Here is a 15,089-nt window from a genome sequence, read left to right as displayed (position 1 = left end):
TCATCATAAACATGTTTGAGTAAGAGTTATTTGTGATGAGTCAGTGGGTAGATCTCAGTGAACCAAGGCATATTACATAGCAGTAATAAGTAGAAGATTTGGAACAGAACTCTAGAAACTTTTTATTTGCTATGCTTCAGTCATTCCTTCTTATTGGTGTTGAATGAGGTCATCTTTGAGTGTTTAGTAAGTAAGTAAAGTCGCTCAGTCGTGTCCGACTCTTTGCGACCCCGTGGACTGTAGCCTGCCAGGCTCCTCCCTCCATGGGATTCTCCAGGCAAGAGTACTGGAGTTGGTTGCTATTTCCTTCTCCAGGGGATCTTCCCGACCCAGGGATCGAACCCGGGTCTCCTGCATTCCCGGGTCTCCTGCATTCCAGGCAGACGCTTTAACCTCTGAGCCACCAGGGAAGCCCATTTAATCCTCTGTAATCTAAAGAAAACTATACTGTGTGTATCCTTGTTCCACCCTACTCCTTGCAAAATAGCGTCACACTCTAAGTTCATTTTAGAAGCCACGGCTTTGTTGGATCTTCTTCAGAACCTCAGGATGTGGAATTCATGCACTGACTCTCACAATCAGTCTCTTCTTTTCCGCTGCTCTTTTCAACCTGGGAAAGAATCTTAAGTCTTCTCTATTGTAGGATAATTGTCACCCTCCATTCTCTTGCGGTCCATCCCATCATTGTGACTGTACAGATAGACCCCAGTTGCTAACCTCCCATTCTCCAGCTTCTGCTGTGTGTGCCGGTCAGCTGCCCTCACAGGACCTTTCTGTATCTGCTCACCTCTCCTCAAACTTAATCCTGTCTGACCTTTCTGCAGTATTTGATACTGTCAACCACTTTATTATTGACATTCATGTCTTCTGTGATATTAATCTGTTCTCTCTTAACACCTATCCTCAACTTATCTTCCTAGGAGTTTTGGCACAGTAAGAACTCAATAAATTTATTTTTTTAACCGAATGCCATATATCTGAAGGTGTGAGACATTATATTTTTCACTGAAAAAATTTTCTTTTGAAGATGTCTTTTGACACTTATAAACAGGTACCATAAATCCAGCTAATTTTCACTGTATTTGAAGAACTGATGAATTACAAGTTTACATTTAATTTTTTTAAATTTCACTGATATTTACAGATAAGTTTTTTAATTAGACCTTTTATTGATTTTCCTTGCTTTTTCTATTAAAACAGGCTCACTGTGTACTGTTCTTATTCTCAGTAGAACTTGAATATTGTCATGTTGATCTTAGTATTAATCGACTTTTCCTGTATGTTGAGTCAGGCTTGTTGTTTAATTTCAGACTACTCCAGAAACTTGATTTCCCCACTATGAAATTTTCACTCTACTTCTTGGCTTATGAGGATAAAAATGACATCCCAAAAGATAAAGATGAAAAAGTAGCGTGGGTATTCTCCAGAAAAGCTACACTTGAACTGACACAGTGAGTATGAGTCTTTATTTTGTTTATAGATTCTACATTTTTTTGGAAGCTTTTTTTTTTTTTTAACTTTTCCCCCTTACCAGTTTAATTCAGACTGGGTCTTATCTAACCACTTTGCATTTGTAACGATGTCTTTGAGTATTTTTTTCATGGATCTTTGTATTGTTCTTATAGCGCAAGTAGGGCAAATGAGATCATTTGCAGAGACTGTAATAATGAAATGGCAAGATGTTTGTAAAACTGTAGCTAATGAATGTTTGGATACTACAGCTGAGATTGTCACAGGCATTCTCCTTTCTGTTCTATTCTTTATGCTGTTTTTGTGCAGTCTTTAAAAATTAACACAACAGATTTGTTTCAGGGTGTGCTATTTCCTGTGCCTCCTGAATTGGAACAGCCCTGGAGTCAGGCAGACCTGGCCTGAGTCTTGCTTCTGAAGCTAGCTCTGTGACCCTGATCAAGTTATACCACCTCCCTACATGGCAGTCTCATTTGTAAAATGGAGATACTCAGATCTAACCCACGTAGCTGTTTTGAGGGCATCATGAAATATAAAGTGTATAGCACAATGAATGGTAGTTGCTATTATTATCATTTTATTCTTATCCAGATGCCTAGTTTTATTGTCTCCTTAGTCTAGTTTATCATTCTTTGCCTATTTGCTCTTTCTGTTGTTGAAAACTTAACGTTTACAGTAGCAGAGATTAGACCAAATATATTAAGTAGCATATATACATGGAAAGATTTCAAAGATTGTTGCAGCTTTCTTTTCAGAATTTCTGTTCTCCAGGTCACTTAGAATTATGTTTTCTCTCCATATGTAGCAATTGGGGCACGGAAGATGATGAGACCCAGAGTTACCACAGTGGCAATTCAGACCCTCGAGGATTTGGTATGTTTGCCTATTTGTGTGTAATACACTTTTATGGTTTTGTGATTTTGCATTGGGTACCTATTTATGGTTATAAGCAATCTAAAACATTAATTTTTAGATTTTTGTTAGTATGGCTATTTTTATTTTCCACATGTAAGTTGTGTCCAGCTCTTTGCAACTCTGTGGACTATAACCCTATGGAATTAGAGGACTAATTCCTCTGTCTGTGGAATTCTCCAGGCAAGAATACTGGAGTAGGTAACCATTCCCTTCTCCAGGGCATCTTCCCAACCCAGGGATTGAACTTGTGTCCCTGCGTTAACAGGCAGATTCTTTACCATCTGAGCCACCAGGGAAGCCTACTTTTATTTAGGAGTATAATTTCATCATGTCAGTCTAAACTTTACATTTATTCTCTCACCATGGTTTCATTTTTCAGTCTCAGTACTATATTTCCAGGAAACTTTTAAATTAAAGAAACAAAACCAAAAATGATGGTCAATAATAATCCTAATTTCCGCTAGCATACACTTCTGCCTTAATCTAAAATCTCTCAATCAAATGCCAGGATTATCAGTTTAAATGGACTGGTGTATAGTCATTATCAACAATTAGCTTATTAAGCATGAATAAATGGATATATATATTTTTTAAACTTTATTTTACTTTACAATACTGTATTGGTTTTGCCATACATTGACATGAGTCCACCACGGGTGTATACAAGCTCCCAATCCTGAATCCCCCTCCCACCTCCCACTGGATATTGTTTTTTTAAGTAGGTTATTCTTAACAGATTGGACTATTTATGAGCAAATAGTGGGCTTATGTCAAATAATTTATAATTCAGAGCAACTAATTATTATACCCAGCCACTTAGATTCTTGTTCTTTAATATTGTATAGGTTTTGAACCAACTTGATTCAGTCTGTTTACAGATGCCTTGTGTTTTGAAATTAACCAGTTTTGGAAGCCGCCTGTGGCACACGGATACCCTGTTGTAATTTTTCCTTCTTTCTCTCTGCCTTGTTTTGGGGGCGGTTTTACCTAAGGTCACATTGGAATTGCTGTTCCCGACGTTCACGGTGCTTGTAAAAGATTTGAAGAGCTGGGAGTCAGATTTGTGAAGAAGCCTAATGACGGTGAGTCTGCTGCTTGTTTTCCCAGGCCTCTTTAGCTCTCTAACACCTACTAAGCACTCACAGAGGGTCCTGCTGCAGTTAAACCTTTTGGTTGCAAGTGACTCTGAATCCTACTCCAACCAGCTTAAGGAAAGAAGAGAAATGATTGGAAGCACACCGAGTTATCTTAGGAAACTGAAAGGCAAACTCGAGGGTGGCTTCACATGGGACTAATTGCAGGATCTGGAGAGCCATCCAAGACTGAGGCCGCCTCTCCACTCTTCAACCCTGCCCTTTTCTCGGTGTCCACCGGCTTTTACTATCTCAGGTCTAGTTAGCCACCCAAAACCTAAGTTCCTTAAAGTCTGTTTCTTCTGCTGTTAATGTAACTACAGCAAGTCTGTTCAGTTCATAATTGTCTGGTGTTTCTTTTTCATCCTTGTATAACTTTTGCCTGTCCTTATGATTTAGGTATGTCTCTTGACAATAGTATGTATCTGGATTTTGTTGGATTTACATGTATTATAATTATTTTATTTAGATCTATTTTTGCCATCCTAATTTATTTTTTAAATTTTTCATTTGGAATATTTCACTGTTTCATTTCCACCCTTTTTTTTTTTTTCCAATTAGATTTGATATCCAAAAATCATTCTCCCCAGTAAGATAAGAACTTGCTCCCTTCTACCTCCATTATCTTACTATACCCAGGCTGGGATAGTATTGATTTATTTTTCTTTTTTCTTTGGCTTGTTTTTTAAGATAATAAATATGTAAAGGTATATATTTTTTCTCCATGTATCTTGCTGTAACATCTTCTGGATCTTTCTGTCCCTTTATTAAGAACCTCAACCAAAACTGCTTTCAAAGGGTTTGTGAGGCAGAACTCTTGAGGCATTCCATGTACCCCAGAACCACGCCTTTATATATAGAAATGACAGTTTTGTTGTCTATAAAACCTTAGGTTTATTTTCCTTCAGTCTTGAAAATACAACTCTGTTGCCTTATTTTTCCCATCCAGTGTTGCTGCTGAAAAATCTGCTGATTTATGTTCCTTTGTATACTTTCTTCTGTTTTGTCCTAGAAGCTTTTTATATTTGTTTTCTTTGTCCTTAATTTCCTTCTGAGATTTCTTCAAACTGGCATACCAATTAGCTAAGTTTTCCTCAGATGTATCTGTTCTTATATTCGTCTTTGGTATTCTCATCTATTGTATTATTTCAGCTATTGTAATTTTGATCTCTAATTTTTGCTGACTTCCTTTTATATTGTTCAGCTGGTAAAGAATCCATCTGCAGTGCAGGAGACCCCAGTTCGATTCCTGGGTCTGGAAGATCCCCTGGAGAAGGGATAGGCTACCCACTCCAGTATTCTTGGGCTCCCCTGGTGGCTCAGAGAGTAAAGAATATGCCTGCAGTGCAGGAGACCTGGGTTCGACTCCTGAGTTGGGAAGACCCCCTGGAGAAGGGAGTGGCTACCCAATCAATATTCTTGCCTGGAGAGTTCCATGGACAGAGGAGCCTCGAAGGCTACAGTCCATGGGGTCCCAAAAAGTCGGACATGACTGAGCAACTTTCACTTCACTTCATTATAATTTTGACTTCTAATTTTTGCTGAGTTTCTTTAATATTTTCTTATTCTTATTTCATATTGGGTATATTTAATATTCCTCATTGCTTTTACACATTTCAATAGTTCTTGGTCCATTGATCTCATATTTGTTCTTCAGTTAGAATTTATAATCCATTGTTTGTTATATAGTTATATTCCTCAAATTCTTATTATTTTGATCTCAGAGATTTGGGGGGGTTTGTTTTTTTTTTTTTTTACTGAAACTATTAGCTATTCCAACCATCAGTTCAGTTCAATTCAGTCGCTCTGTCGTCCCCTTCTCCTCCTGCCATCAGGCAATGTGAATGGGGGGAGACCAGACCTTGGTTCTTAAAATTCCAAATGATCTCAGGGACATGTGCAGGGCAGAGAGAGAAAATAAGAGTTAAGACAAATACTTCACATTCTGTAGTCATATCCTTTTCCCCCTTTGTCCCTGATGTAGTATTTGTAGGAGATGCTTCTGGTATTGTTTTTCCCTAACCCTGGTTGTGTGGCAAGTGTCACCTCTGGGAGATCAGTTGCTCCCCACCTATTTTTCTGCCCTTACCCACTCCTGAGGACATCTGAACCAGTCGTTCGAACCCCTTGCACTGTGGGAGTAGGTGCTGAGGCCCAAGGCACTGGGAGCAACTAATTCAGCATCTTGGTACCAAAATGAATTTCTGAGGTCACACTTTTTCCATTTAGGCAAACAGCTCTACTACTAGACCTGTTAACTTCTCAGTCGCAGTTATGAGGTCCTGGGAGAAAGAATCTGATTGGTGCAACTTGGGCTATACAGAATAGTGTATGACCAAGCATCTGGGTCCCTTGGCTGGCTAGATGCACCATGCTACCGCCTCCCTTGAGCATCTATTTACTTGTTCCTCTTTAAGACAGTCTCTGTGACTACTCAACTATTTGCATGAAGTTGCATTGTGCCGGTGAAGTGGATACCTGATACCTGCAAGATGCAGCCAGTCCCACTGTTTATTTCAGGATAGTTGGTTTACAGCTATGTGTAGAAGATGAAATGTATCATTCTGAAAATCATGCATCTGGGCCATTCCAGTAGATTTTTTTGAAGTTAAAACTATAAATGAAATAATGTAATTAACTAAAATGCAAAATAAAATTTGAATTAATAAACATTGTTTAAAATTTTTAAGTATATATATATTTTAGGTCTCTCAAATAATGAAAATTATTTTGTTTTACAGGTAAAATGAAAGGCCTGGCATTTATTCAAGATCCTGATGGTTACTGGATTGAAATTTTGAATCCCAACACAATGATAACTATTATTTAGTTCTGTGAGAATGCGGATTTGAAATTTCAGTGGAGACATTGTAGAAGGTAAAACAGGAAATCATGTGATTCAAGATATTCAGATAACAGAAGCATCCAGGACTGATGGATCCTTGTCCCAACTCAAATTATTCTCAAATCTATCTCCCTTTCCTTTTTCAGCTGTTTCCCCTTAACTGTTCAGTCATCCTAGTTTTAATGTAGTGCCTTGTCTTATGTCCTTGAATATAGTTGTATAACTTTACTTTTTTAGGCAATAATTAGAACAGTTCCCTTCAGAGGCTGCATTTGCCTTCCATCTCCTGAAGAGATACAAGTCTACAAGTCTGCCTTTGAACCATCATTTAAAATAAAAAAAACACTGAACATGTTTTTGTTATGGTTACCTTCTGGGGTTTCAGTTCCTCAGAAGTAACTTTTGACAATGAGAAGTTAAAAACCCTGAACAAAAATGAGGCTTCACGTATATTTCAAATAGTATAAAGTTTATTTTACAAAAGAGAAGTGACTCTTGGGAGAAATTTAGAATCATGCTGACACGGATGCAGATAGAAATATTAATTTCTTCTCTAGAGAGTACTCTGAAAGTTCAAGGACTAGCCTCTTTGGGGATGGGGAGGAGGATGGGAATATTATATACTGGTTATGCAGACACAAACTAGACTGTCACGTACTTTATCTCACTTAATCCTCCACAGTGTCCTGTGAGATAGAAAGGAGGCTAACATGCAAAATTAATGAATCCAAGGCAATATAAATAGGCTCAAGTACTCAAGATCTCATCACCATCATCATCACTTTTAGTATTTCGCTGTACCTCACATCTCCTTCATTAGTCGTCTTTGTAAAAACCTTTGGTGAGTTTGAGCATTGCCCTCTCAGCTTTGGAGCCTTGAGTACCATGGTGAGGAAGAAGCAGAGGAGGAAGTCAGGAGCACACGGCTGCTCTGGGAATGCCCGGCCGTCCCTGTGCAAGTGGTGCTTGTGTTACTTGTGAAGAGCCCCTACCCCAAGGTCTTCTGCATGCCAGTAATCATGTAGGATACATTATGTTCAGTGATAACATAACTTAGTTATCGGAAATCAGCTCAGTGGTCTTCCTTGCCATGACTGATGGGTTTTTAAAACCAAACTGATGTTGAAAATTTCTTATGGCACAAATAATAAGAACATCCAGTTTGTGGCTTAACTCCATTTGGATTTTGTGTGTGTGTGCAGACACTGTTGGAAGACCTTTGGATAGGCCATGCCAACTGTGCTTATGCTGTTAGAAGCATTTTATATTTCCTTTTTTGGATGGAATGGGTTTATGTGAGCTATTTGAACAAGTGGCAGTACTCACAGACTGAAATAAAATAAAAATTCAGATAAGACTATGCTTAATTTGTAAACTTCTATCTTGTACATTCTTTCTTAAAAAAAGAAAAGAAAAACTGCCCTTGAGAAGTACTGCAAGCATTTGAAGGGGCTTGCAGACTCATCGAGAACTGGGAATAGTTTGTAATTCTCTACATCCAGCAAAGCACACAGTTTCTATGAATAATGAAGAGTGAGGAAGATGAGAAGAGGAAAGGAGATAAGGGTGAAGGATTTTGATAGAAAAAGTGCAGAGGAGAAGAAAGGCGAAATGTCAAAAGTGAGTTGTGGTTAAGCAATGCTAGTACATTTTGGGTTAATGGGTTATTAGATTCATAAATAAGCCTCTAGTGGGAGGGTTATTAGATTCATAAATTTAATCATTTAAACCTGACTCCCACTGAAAGAAGCCTTCTCTGCCTGCTAAGTAAAACTTGCCAGAAAGATAGCCCTTGCTTATTCTTGAAGTTCATCCTTAGATGTGTTGAAAAAATATGTGTTGTATCACCAGGCTTTGCTAGGGATTAGGAAAACTCACTTCTAAATTAATTTACCTGAGCAGTGGTGACATGAAAGGATGAATTAGAGCACAAGAAATGTTCTTGCTTTCCATGATTGGACAGTAAGACTGTATAGCTCACTGTCAATGTGAAATAAGTCAGTCTCAGGAACCCTACACAGCTAAGCCTGGGACTCAGTTATAACACAGATGGTCTGAATAGGAGCTGATGGCTGAGAGAAAATCATTTAGAGCTTCCCCATGTAGCATTCTCACCAGGGCTGTGTACAGTGTATGTAACTATTCCTTAGCAATACAACTGCTTATGAAGAGGTCTGTATCAGTAGACATGCATACTGCTGACAATAAGAAAAGACCCAACTCTGTTGGATGTAACAAACACTTCAGAGGTTCTGGAATGGGTTGAGAGAGGGTTCAGAAATAACAAGTATCGTGGTTTTCTCCTATCTTTCCCAAACTGTCATTCTCAGCAATTTGGGGGGGGGGTGTGTGTGTGTGAATAATACTTGTGATCAAAAAACCCCTTCTATGATTCCAGGTGTCATTGTATAAATAATGTTCAGTGAAAGAAAATAACCTTTTATTCTTGGTGTCTGTAATGAGTGTAAAACCTTTCTCAAAGCTCATCAACAGAATCTTCTTGTCTCAAAACTGGGATCAGGTCACTCGCCTGGCTCTGATGATAAGGCCATTCTGACTTGGATTAGTCATATTTATCTGAGTTACCTGCATTAGGGTGGACACTGCATCAAACTGAGACTTCCAGAATGCAGGAGCAAATGGGGGCTTCTGAAGAGGCAAACAGAAACTGCAACAGGGTGAGATTTCATATTCAGAACTTGGTGCAAGGGTGCTCATAGAAATCATAAGACATGTTCTGCCCTCAAAGAACTTTTTCTGAGATTATGGTTCTCAACTATATCAGACTTAGCAGATCCTCATTATAACATGGGAACATTTATAACATCTATTATACCACTATCCTGAAACAAAATGCATATATAATGTAAACCTATATACACAATTTCAGAAAGGATTAAGCCAGTGCCTTTATTGTAATAAAAAATAAACCAATTTGTAATAAAGTGTGCATTTCAGAGTGCAAATGCCCAGATACTACCACACTAAGAAACAATGGAGGAGTCAAGTGCTTTCTCTTACGTATACAAGTGTGTGTGCGCTCAGTTGCTCAGTCGTGTCCTCCTCTGCAGCCCCATGGACTGTAGCCCACCAGCTCCTCTATCCATGAAATTTTCCAGGCGACAATACTGGAGTGGGTTACCATTTCCTACTCCAGGGGATCTTCCCAACCCAGGGATGGAACCCGTGTCTCTTGCATCTCCTGTATTGGCAGGTGGATTCTTTGCCACTGCTACATAGAAGAAGTAAAATTGTTTAATAGCGCACTGGCAACTCTATTGGTACTTTAAAATAGAGACTGAATTCATGACTCCTGAAGAGCTCTGTTACAACTTTTAAATGCATATTGATATCAGGTATGTTTTATTGGTCACTCAAAGAAATTGAGTGATGGTAACTGTTGGAAACATCATTTTCCAAAATGGTGATCAATTCTTGTGGAAGTTTTGAATGCAAGAATAATATTCCTTCTGTTTATGAGATAGTTTTGTCTCTAGTGAATATTAAGATTAGGTATACAAGTAAGTAGAAATTCTAGGCTCAGATGATAAAAGCAGGTATTATAATTTTTTAGTTGACGTAAGTTTAAGGTGTGCAGTATGTTGATTTGATATTTATGTTTGCAATATTACCACCACAGGCTTAGCTGACACTTCTATCGTCACATAATTACCTCTTCTTTTTTGTGATAGGAATAATTAAGATCTAGCCTCTGCCTAGAAATAAACAAGAAAAAAAAAACTGCAAAAAAACACAAACACTGAGGCTGAACAATATGCTACTCAGTAACCAGTGAGTCACTAAAGAAATCAAAGAGGAAGACATTTGGAGACAAGTGAAAATGGAAACAACAATAACAGCAAAAGCAGTTCTAAGAGGGAAGTTGATGGTGGTACAAGCCAGCCTACCTCAGGAAACTAGAACTCTCCGTCTTAACCTTACACCTAAAGGAATGAGAAGAAAGAACAAGCAAAACCATCCTTGGCTAGCACTTCTGCTGGTATAGGTGGCAAACTTGGTGGAGTCACCCATACTGTCACCTCTGAGAGCTCTGAGCACCTGGACATGTCCTTTTCAGACCAGCCAGGGTTGCTGTACTTGTCCATCTACCCTCAAACCTGGGCATGCAAATAGCAGCAGGCACCTAAGGGGGTCACAGGGATGCTAAGGAGCAGTACTCCTGGTTGCCCCCATTGTGTAGCAACAGCTCTACTTCGTAATGATAAGGGTCACTTACTAACACCAGAATGCTAATGATTCTTCTTGCCCAAAGTAACAGGGCAGCAGCCACAACTTAAAATTAATGGGATTAATCCCAAAGCAATCTACAGATTCAATTAAAAACCTATCAAAATTTTAATGACTTTCTTTTTTCAGAAATAGAAAAATTCAAACTAAAATTCTCATGGAATCTCAAGGGAACCCAAATAGCCAAAACAATCTTGAAAAAGAATAAAATTGGAGGACTCACACATTCTGATTTTAAAACTTACCACACAGCTTCAGTAATCAAAACAGCATGGTACTGGCATGAAGACAGACACAGACCAATGAGTTTGTTCCTGGGCACTGAGCCTCACACACATGTTCAGATGATTTTTGATGAGGATACCAAGACCATTCAATGGGGAAAGGAAAATGTTTTCAACAAATAGTGCTGGTAAAACTGGGTATCCACACAAAAGAGGGAAGTGTAGTGTAGGTGGATCTTTATCTTACACCATCTATAAAAATTAACTCAAAATGGATCAAAGGTCCAAATGTAAAAGCTGAAAGTATAAAACTCATAGAAGAAAACATGAGAAAAGGCTGCATGACCTTGGATTTAGCAATAATTTCTTAGCTATGACACCAAGAAACACAGACAGCAAAAGGAAAAAAGTCACCAAATTGTACTTCACTAAAATTTAAAACACTTAAATTTAAATTTTAAAGGATGCTATCAACAGAGTGTAAAGGCAACCCACAGAATGGGAAAACATACTTGCAAATCATAGATCTGATATAATCAGAACATAGAAAGAACCACATGCAACAACAACAAAAACCCAGCTTTAAAATGAGCAGAGGATTGCAAGTCAAAAGGGCAGTGAGATACCATCCATACCCATTAAGACGGCTGTTGTTTACTGGCTAAGTTGTGTCTGACTCTTTCGATCCCATGGACTGTAGCCCGCCGGGCCCCTCTGTCCATGGAATTTCACAGGTAACAGTTCCGGAGTGAGTTGCCATTTCTCCAAGGGATCGTCCCTACCCAGGGATTGAACCTGAGTCTCCTGCATTGGCAGGTGAATTCTTTACTGCTGAGCCACCAGGGAAGTATGTAAAATTGAAAACAAAAACAGAAAATAACAAATGTTTTAGGGAAAGCCTGAATGTTTACATTTTGGGTTAATACTTTTATTACAAGTAACTTCACTTGTACATGCAATTTATCCTAATAGGTTACTAGTTATCATATTTACATTCTATAAATGTTAACATTATGGATTAATATGAAGGTGAAAGTTGCTCAGTTGTGTCTGACGCTTTGCGACCCCATGGACTATACAATCCATGGAATTCTCCAGGCCAGGATACTGGAGTGGGTAGCCTTTCCCTTCTCCAGTGGATCTTCCCAACCCAGGGATCAAACCCAGGTCTCCCGCATTGTAGGTGGATTCCTTACCAACAGAGCTATCAGGGAAGCCCTAATATAATATATCCTATAAGAATTTAGAAGCTTTTTTTTCTCACTAAATCAGAATCAGGAATGAACACTGAGCTTTCAGGCTCTGCAGGTGATTTCTATGTGTCATTGAGTAAATAAAAATCAGTTTTAAAGATGTTTGGGAGTCCACTGGGGGCCTTGTGGTTAGGATTCTGGCTTTCACTGCCACAGCCCAGGTATTGCTGGCGAGAATGTAACACAGTGCAGCTGCTGTGGAAATTAACTAAACAATTACCATATGTTCAGCACTTCTACTTTTGGATATATATATACCCCAAAGAACTGAAAACAGACTCAAACTGATATTGTACACCAAAGCATGTTGGCAGCATTATTCATGTAGCCAAAAAGTGGATGAGTTTGAGCAGACTCTAGGAGACAGTGAAGGACAGGGAAGCCTGGCATGCTTCAGTCCATGGGGCTGCGGAGCTGGACACGACTGAGCGAGTGAACAACAAGAGGTGGAAACAACCCAAATGTCCACTGATGGATGAATAAGTAAAATGTGATATAGGCACACAATGGAATGTTATTCAGACTTGAACGAAATTCTGAAACATGATACAACATGGATGAACCTTGACACTGGACTGAGATAAGTCAGACAAAAAGATAAGTACGGTGTGATTCCCTTTATATGAGATACCTAGAGTAAATTCACAGAGACTGAAAGAATGGTGGTTTCCAAGGACTGGCGGGCAGAGGAAATGGGGAGTGATTGTTTAATAGATGGAGAGTTTGGGAAGAAGGAAAAGTTTTGGAGATGGATGATGGTAATGGTTTTACAACAGTGGAAATGCACTTGAAGCCATTGAACTGTATACTTAAAAATGATTAAAAGGAAAGACTTTGTTTTCGTATATTTTACCACAATAAAAGAAATGAATGTGTGCTCTGGTGAAAGTGTCCCACTTTTTAGAAGAAGGACCTCTAGACAAGCAGAACCTGGAGTTATCCAAGTGAATAACTGGGAGCAATGATGCTAAGAGGGGCTGCTCATATTTCCCCCCTTGGTTCCTGAACCCATATGATACCTTTTGGGAGTAGAGTGCTAGTAATGATAATTGACAGGGTATATCATGTGTCCTGGCAGTTGGCATCTCATCATTACAGGATATCATCTCCAAGCTGGTACCTCAGCTGCACCTTCAGAAGACCATTTCGTCACTGTCTCAGAGCAGCATCTTCTGATGGTGCAGTAAGTGACAGGTCCAGTGGATCCCATGGTCATGTGCCTACTGCCGTACTTGCTGTGCTCTAAAACAGGCCCCTTGGGCTGTCATCACCAGGAGAAGGACATGATCCAGAGAACCATCAACCTTCCAGTGGGGATCTTAGAATGGGACAGTTAGAGCAGAGAGAGTGTCATCCCAGTTGTTCCACAGTCTGAAGCAGAGTGATCTGCTTACGCAGCTGATTACGTAAGCTAGAAATAAATCCTTATTGTATGCAACTGAGATTTTCTTCATGTGTGTTACACAGAATTTTGTGGCAATAGCTGGTTGACACACTTCTATCTATCCTCCCCAAGTTTTAGTTTATCTTGTTCTTTGTTCTAACTTAACTGGAATGATTGGTTTGCTTATTGAAACTATTTTTAAAGCTCAAAAGTGCATTTTAAAATGTTATTTTTTCCCTCAGAATTGTTTTGGCAGCATGCCCCACAGTTTTTGCCATGTAGGCTCTCATTGTTATTATTGTGCTATCTTTTGATGTTAATTTTGTGTCCAGTGAATGTGAATTGTATTGTTCCTTTTTGAAATTTACTATAATTTTCTTTGTGAACAAGCATGTGCTTGATTTTGTGAATATTCCTTGGACAAGAACAGTATCTTCTGTTGTGGGATATTCAGTACAGTTCAGTCACTCAGTCATGTCTGACTCTTTGCAGCCGCATGAACCGCAGCACGCCAGGCCTCCCTGTCTATCACCAACTCCCAGAGTCCACCCAAACCCATGTCCATTGAGTCGGTGATGCCATCCAACCATCTTATCCTCCGTCGTCCCCTTCTCCTCATGCCCTCAATCTTTCCCAGCATCAGGTCTTTTCAAATGAGTCAGCTCTTCACATCAGGCGGCCAAAATATTGGAGTTTCAGCTTCAACATCAGTCCTTCCAATGAACACCCAGGACTGATATCCTTTAGGATGGACTGGTTGGATCTCCTTGCAGTCCAAGAGACTCTCAACAGTCTTCTCCAACACCACAGTTCAAAAGCATCAATTCTTTGGCGCTCAGCTTTCTTCACAGTCCAACTCTCACATCATACATGACCACTGGAAAAACCATAGCCTTGACTAGATGGACCTTTGTTGACAAAGTAATGTCTCTGCTTTTGAATATGCTATCTAGGTTGGTCATAACTTTCCTTCCACGGAGTAAGCATCTTTTAATTTCATGGCTGCAGTCACCATCTGCAGTGATTTTGGAGCCCAGAAAAATAAAGTCAGCCACTGTTTCCACATCTATTTCCCATGAAGTGATGGGACCGGATGCCATGATCTTAGTTTTCTGAATGTTGAGCTTCAAGCCAACTTTAAAGTTCTGTTTAAAATTGTTGAGATCAAACTCACAGAGTTTCAACTAAAAATCCTCCACAGCAGCTGTTATCTGTTCCTCTTCTTCCCCTTCTCCCTCTTCTCTCTCCTACTCCCCCTTTCTGAATTCCATTATAGGAAAATTAATATTGCTACCTCTGCTTTCTTTTTGTTTGCATTTACCTGAAAATTTTGCTCTTCTGTTTTTTTTCAAATTTTTCGATTTTATTATCTTTAGCAAGTCAAACAAAATATGTTACAAAAATGTTTCCTTCCCCAGCCACATCCATTTGAAAGAAATTTGTGTTAAAAAGTTGGTGATATTTATCCTTCAACCTTAGCCTCTAAGTTCATAAATCTGTATAAATATGTTGTAGTAGGCCAAATAATGGCCCTCAACATGTCCAGATACTAATCTCTGGAGCCTGTGAATGTCACCTTATATGGGAAAAGGGTCACAGTACCGGTGATTCAGTTAG

At 39.1% G+C, this 15,089-nt stretch overlaps 1 protein-coding gene across 1 annotated transcript in view; it reads left to right on the top strand.

Annotated features, from left to right (window-relative positions):
* Positions 1-7,718, top strand: part of GLO1 (glyoxalase I) — a 28,815-nt gene extending 21,097 nt beyond the window's left edge. Inside the window, exons 3-6 of the mRNA XM_069564261.1 lie at positions 1,311-1,451; positions 2,276-2,343; positions 3,378-3,467; positions 6,260-7,718. Of these exons, the coding sequence (XP_069420362.1) occupies positions 1,311-1,451; positions 2,276-2,343; positions 3,378-3,467; positions 6,260-6,348 (388 nt within the window). The 3' untranslated portion in view covers positions 6,349-7,718. The remainder of the gene's footprint in view (positions 1-1,310; positions 1,452-2,275; positions 2,344-3,377; positions 3,468-6,259) is intronic.
* Positions 7,719-15,089: the final 7,371 nt, after the last annotated feature.

This window comes from Ovis canadensis, chromosome 20 (assembly GCF_042477335.2).
Source record: "Ovis canadensis isolate MfBH-ARS-UI-01 breed Bighorn chromosome 20, ARS-UI_OviCan_v2, whole genome shotgun sequence".
Taxonomy (NCBI): domain Eukaryota; kingdom Metazoa; phylum Chordata; class Mammalia; order Artiodactyla; family Bovidae; genus Ovis; species Ovis canadensis.
The sequence above is the reverse complement of the archived record's forward strand: the minus strand, read 5'-3'. Positions and strand labels throughout refer to the sequence as shown.